This window comes from Hordeum vulgare, unplaced genomic scaffold (assembly GCF_904849725.1).
Source record: "Hordeum vulgare subsp. vulgare unplaced genomic scaffold, MorexV3_pseudomolecules_assembly, whole genome shotgun sequence".
In the NCBI taxonomy this organism is placed as follows: Eukaryota; Viridiplantae; Streptophyta; class Magnoliopsida; order Poales; family Poaceae; genus Hordeum; species Hordeum vulgare.
Window position 1 is genome coordinate 4,236 of NW_025422647.1, and position 6,293 is coordinate 10,528.

Genomic DNA, 6,293 nt, shown 5'->3' on the forward strand with positions numbered 1-6,293 from the left:
ACCGCAACAAATTCTTCATGTGCCTGTGTCTCCGACGGAAAATCTTCCCCATAACAAAACGAGCTGCCACAATCACCCCAACAAATTCTAGATTGAACCTTGATCCATCAAAAATCACATGAACTGAACCATGCATTTGTTCTAGGCTAATTAGCCCCCTAACACATATCCTGCAGAATAATTAACCTGTTCCTCACGGTAGCTAACACTTAGAGCACTAACAATCGCATGTGAAGACCACATTTGATCATCAATTTAAAATGTTTTCCCCGAAATGTCATATAACTTATTTAAAGAACTTTACCACATAAGTGATACGTTATTTACATAATGTTTGTGATGGTTATAGTAGAACACTTGCTCGCACACTTGAGAGGGCCACTGTGCGAGTTAATCAGAAAATATATGTAATAGAATGAAATAATACTTTTTTGTTAAGCAATGGAAAATCGTATTATTTAGATTTACAAGAAGTTTAAACAAACCTTTTTATTATCAACAGAATGAGACATGAGAAAGAACATTAAAAATAAATAAGTGTATTTGTTTGTGCCAAATGAATGGAACATTATGTAGAAAAAGTTAATTTTTTTAAACTATACGTGGATGCTGTTAAATATTTAATTTAATTAAAGGTGCAAAATTTATTTTCCCACGTTGTTACTTGTGACTCAAATAAGCAAACCCATATGTATATAAGAAATAGAAATTACCAACGCATATGTATTGTCTGCCTGTTTCTTCAACCGAAAATCTTCACCCTATAGCAAACTGATCGAGGAGGCGAAAAATTCTTGGTTTAACCTCGATGATCTCCATCGAAAATCACATGAAGCGAACCATGTAATTGTTCTGGGCTAATTACTTAGCCCCCTAACACATATGCCTAGCTCCTGATTGACGTTAGCTAACACTAAGCCTAAACGACACTAACTATAATTTATTCCTTGGTTCATGTGGGGATCAGCAGGTTGCCTGCACGGTGAGCACGCCGGAGTCACACCCGGACCCGGCGCGGAAGTCCTCCGTGTGCCGCACCGTGCACGACTCCTTGCCGACGCACGCTGCCGTGAACGCCGCCAGCGCCGCCTTGGACTCGCAGCCGCCCTGGTACGCGCCGCACTTGCCGCGCGTGACGCCGAGGCTGGCCACGTCCACGCTGGAGATGGTCCTGCCATGGCTGCACGCCAGCGCCACCTCGTCGCCGACCTCGGCGGCCTCTGCGCACGCCGCCCCGACAGCGACGGTGTGGAAGCTCACCCTCGTCGGGTCGCCGCCGGCCTCCTCGAACAGCACCATCGTGTTGGGCTCGCCGGCCTTGAGGAACGACCGTGGCACATGGTAGAACCTCTGGGACGGCTCGTTGCAGCCAGTGAGGCACTTCTGCCCGTCGCCATCCGCCATGAATGTGCCGCGGTAGTCGCACCGCCGGCAGCCGTCCATGTCCGCGGCGACGTATGACGGCCAGTAGCGGCCCAGGTTGTTGCCGTTGACCCACACCACGCCCTTGCCGAGCCCCGGCAGGTCCGCCACCACGGGCTCCTCACCGGTGGGGGCCTCAAAGGTCGCCTTGTACCAGGTGAAGGGGCGGTGCACCGGGATGGTGCCGCCTCTCCATTGGCTGCGGTCCTTGGCCTTGTCGAGGTGGGTCTCCCTGTACTCGCCGGCGAGGCCGGCCTTGTAGGACCAGGAGCTGTTGGAGAGGTCGTAGGCGGTGGTGTTGGTGACGGTGTCGACGAGCTTCACCGGCCCTCCCACGATGCCGGCGGGCATCATCTCGAACAGAGCACCATAGTTCTTGAGCCCGATGGTGGCGCTGAGGAGGGAGATGTAGTTCTTGCCAGAGTGGAGCTTCACCGGTGTCTCCATTTGGAAGACGAATCCGCCATTAGGAGCGTAGTGCCTCCCTGCATGCCAATTAATCAAATCAATTAACATTAGCTTGATCAAGTTCATTAATCCATCAGTGTGCAAACCACTCAGAGTATATTGGGACGCTCACCAACAAGCTTGCCATTGACGAAAGCGTAGAGCTCATGGCCAGTCGTGTTCACGTGCAACTTGTAGTTCGATTCCCCCTTGTGCTCCAAGCTGCACATTTTGATCATCACCAGAGATTAATTTATATTTCAATCTTATGCAACAGTGTAGTTCTGTATTAAGCATCAAGATGTTTGATTACCTTGTCCTGTACCATAGGTAGTCGCTCTGGTCGCCCGACGTCGCGATCTGCTCGAGCAGCTCGTTCTTCCTGAAGTTACCCTTCTCGTCCGTCATGAAAGGATGGAGGTTCTCGGGCATCCACGACCAAGCAAGGCCATCCGTCACGGTTTCCACCCCCGGCCTCTTCACCATCACCGACGTCTGTGTCTTGATCTTGGCGCTGTTGTACGCGACGGTCTTGCAGTCCGGCAGGATGCTCACGGACCATGCGGGCACGACATGGGTTGCGCCGTCGTCGAGGGTCACATTGACCTCCTTGTCGTCGAACTTGTTGCTGATGAAGCAGGCAGAGGAGTTGTCCAGCGTGTACTTGGTAACCTAGTGTAGATATTGATGAACCAAATGGATCAATTTTGTTGTGAACACCATTAAAAACAGTGCTAGGATTTTTGTATTGTATGTGAATGCATGTTAGTTACCATGACGTTGGTGTTGCCCATGGTGGTGTCCTTGTAGTCCCCATGGAGTAGGATCTTCTCCATGGACTTGAGGACATTGTGGAGGTCCTTGAGGTGCCCGTATTTTGGCTGCCTGATGTTACCTGAAAACAAAAACATAAAAGGATAATGAATATGATTTGCATATTGACACTAATTATTAATTTACAAGATGCAAATAAGCTTGGGACGAATATATGAATTGAAGGAACAACAAGAGATGGTTCACGTACCGTACTCATCGAGAGGGGCATCGTAGTCATAGCTGGTTGTGATGTATGGGCCACCCGACGTGCGGCCAAAGTTGGTGCCACCATGGTACTGATCACATATAAATTGACGATCAACATGTCAAATGATGTAAAATTCAGTTCATGCCAGCCTGCTAGAGGATGGAAATTAATGTAGAAGAGAAAAGTATAGATTAGTTATAAATCAATCACCATGTAGTAGTTCTGGAGCGATCCTCGCGTCTGGAAGAACATGGCAACAGAGAAGGCGATGTCTTCGGCGGACCGGTGGAAATCAGGCTTGTCCCAGGCTTTGAACCTAATTATATATCGTGGATAAAATGTAAGAGCAATCTGAACTTCATTCAACATATAGTAGAACGTGCTAACCAATTTCGCGCATATGCATGTAGGTTCCATAAGAAAAAAAGAAGGAAAATTAATATATAAAGGTTGATCCAGGTATATATATATGTAGGGTACCAGCCAGTCCAGTTCTCAGTCCAGATCTTGGGGATGTCGGTCCTCTTGGGGAACCAGTCGTGGCAGTAGAAGCCGTTGCAGGTGTTGATCTAGTAATTAAGAAGACTTAGCATTGAGTTTTTTTTGTTTTACACTTGGGAAGAAAGAAGAATAATAATTGGTAGAGACAAAAATAGGAAAGATGAAAATGTGCATGCGCTGACCACGTTGGGTGGGACGTCTTGGTCCTGCTGGCACATGATCCACGGCACGCCTACGTTCTGCTTGTTGGCCATGGCGGCGCACCAGTGGATGTACTCAGACGCCGACTCGTCGTTGTTGAGCTTGTCCATGACGTTCCCGTACTCGTTCTCGATCTATATATGTAAATTGTTCACATATATATATGTTATATTCACTGATCCACTCTTTTGTCGACGACAAGTAGCTAGGAATGCAAGCTAGATAAGTTTCACATAATTAATATTAGTTAGTTACTACGTACCTGAGAGAGGATGATGGGGCCTCCCTGTCCGGCGAACATCTTGGCCTCCTTGAGCTTGTCGACGATGAGGGTCGTGAAGGTCTCCATCTCTTGCTGCAAGCATCAATAACTTGGTCGTATTTTGACCTCCAAGGAAAACCATTATATTGTTGGGAAGGATCTGCTAGCAGTGTGGGTACCTCGAAGGGGTTGTTGTGCATGCGGAACTGCATGCCGGAGATGTCGCGCAGCCATGCCGGCAGGCCGCCGTAGTTCCACTCGCCGCAGATGTAGGGGCCGATGCGGAGGATGGCGTACATGCCGGCGTCCTGGACCTCCTTGAAGAAGCGCACGATGTCGTAGCTGCCCTCGAAGTTGTACTGCCGGCGGCGAGGCTCGTGGCCGTTCCAGAAGACGTACGTCTCGATGGCGTCCAGCCCGCCCTCCTTGGCCTTCCTGATCAGATCCGGCCACATCTGCAGGCAAGCAACGATCGAGACTTACAATTCATTCATGGAAACTAAGACGAGACGATGGTGTATTCATCTGCTGCTCCGTGTGCAATGCATACCTCTGGCGTGCTCCTGGGGTAGTGGATGGAGCCGGAGATGAGGAGGCGGCGCTCGCCATCGATGACCATCGACCGGCCGTCGTACCCGACCTCAGTGCCGCTGGCGACGGCCGCGGCCGCCGCGAGGAGGAGGAGCGCAAGTGGTTGCCACGACACGCGCTCCATGGCGAGAAGCTGCTAGCTAGGGAGAAGAAAGGATGCACGCACGCACCGCCGGCCGTGTGTATTTATTGGGGAAAGAAAGATATATTGGCGTGGATTAGTAGGATAAGCAAAGAGCCACGCACGCACTCATGCGTGCAGCTAACAAACTGCGTTAGAGCCATGGATTAGTAGGATAAGCACGCGTGTGTATATGGAAGTGCATATTCACATGGACTCTTGTTTTAAATCAGATGGTCTATTCGTTTTATCTATTCTTTGATTAGGAAGGGAGAGAGTCGCGATGAGAGAGCACATGCATCTGTGAAAGTATGATTTGATCGAACTGTCTCTTTCATTGATGATCCATGAGGATTAAATACACAGGGAATTAACCGTCGCCACGAACGGATGCGTCCGCTCGTGGGGGTCGTGAAAAAACCGTCGCGTCGGTTGGCTAGCAACCCGCACGAAGCGGTTCTGTACAAGGGAGGATTATTCCCTAATTATTATAATTAGTTTAAAATAAATCCTAACACCCCCTAATCCTCGCTTGTCCTTGAGACCCATCATCTTTGAAATGTTCTCCTCCAAAACCCTGTGGAAAAAATTGAGAAGAAAACATACAATATGCCATGAAAAACTCCTTCTAAAACCCAGTGGGAAAATAAAGAGAAAATGACATATATCGTCCATGCTTGCATTGATATTGCCTCATTAAAAACCTTTCGTGAGAAACCATGTGGAAAAACTCCCTGTGGTAGAAATTCTGTAAGAAAGGTACAAGGACACGGAAGCTTCCTGTGGTAGGCCATTCAACCTAAAGCATTGTTTGAAATTGCATCAACATAGCCAAAAGTGAAAGTTGATTGAGAAATAATCCCAACCGAAGAGCTTCTTGCAAGCCTATGATCACTCCTAGCTTGCGTGCCCTACAAATACATCCACAAATGTGTTGATTAATTCATAATTCCTTTAATTTTGTATTGATAAGTTTCGAAAAAAATCAATTTCGTGAATTAGACTACGTACTCTGCCCATCGAAAGGCGTTGTCCAAGGCTTGGAGAGAGCCTCCAACGTATGGAGTCGGAGGGTTATCTCCAGTGGCAATCCACCATCCCACCGGGATCCTTACTGCATTGAGCCCGTTTACCGCCATGAAGCATGGAATCAACAAAGTTGAACTAAGCACATGCTCTATAAAACCCAGATTGAGGGAGTACTACCTATGTTACTCCCACTATGGGTAGTATCAAGGAGAGGTACTTCCTCCTTCTTGGTGTATAGGTCATCTTAGGTTGTGCATCGCGGCCAAGACGAAGAGAAAAAAAAAGAAAAAAAAATGTTAATTTTTCTAATTAATACCATTGCATGCAATGAATTGATCGCTGCTGTTGTGGACACTGTGCCTTTTATAGGGACAAAATAATAGCAACAAAAGGAGAGGTAGACATGAAGAAAAAACTTATACCAACAAAGTTGATGGTCAAATTTATAGGGACTAGTCGGGTGTCCACCATCAGACGAGGGAGGAACACGGGACGAGGTAGACATGAAGAAAAAACTTATACCAACAAAGTTGAACGTCTTCTTAGTTTCGTAGTCCCTTCGTTTGGAATGGATGTATCTAGGTTTATTTTAGTTGTAGATACATTTATTTTTATTACTTTTACGACAAGTAATTCCAGACGAAGGGAGTATATTTGTATTGAACATGTTTATTAGGTTTTACATTTAGATTTAT

The 6,293-nt window shown here is 47.2% G+C and overlaps 1 protein-coding gene across 1 annotated transcript; it reads right to left on the reverse strand.

Annotated features, from left to right (window-relative positions):
- Positions 1-963: 963 nt before the first annotated feature.
- On the reverse strand, positions 964-4,572 carry LOC123421901 (beta-galactosidase 1-like). Its single transcript, XM_045107617.1, has 11 exons — positions 4,408-4,572; positions 4,037-4,312; positions 3,858-3,950; positions 3,577-3,729; positions 3,374-3,462; positions 3,104-3,209; positions 2,894-2,981; positions 2,643-2,764; positions 2,183-2,541; positions 2,003-2,091; positions 964-1,907 (listed from the first exon to the last, which is right to left on the reverse strand). Exons 1-11 carry the CDS (start codon positions 4,570-4,572, stop codon positions 964-966), a joined length of 2,484 nt encoding a protein of 827 aa, XP_044963552.1.
- Between the last annotated feature and the right edge of the window lie 1,721 nt (positions 4,573-6,293).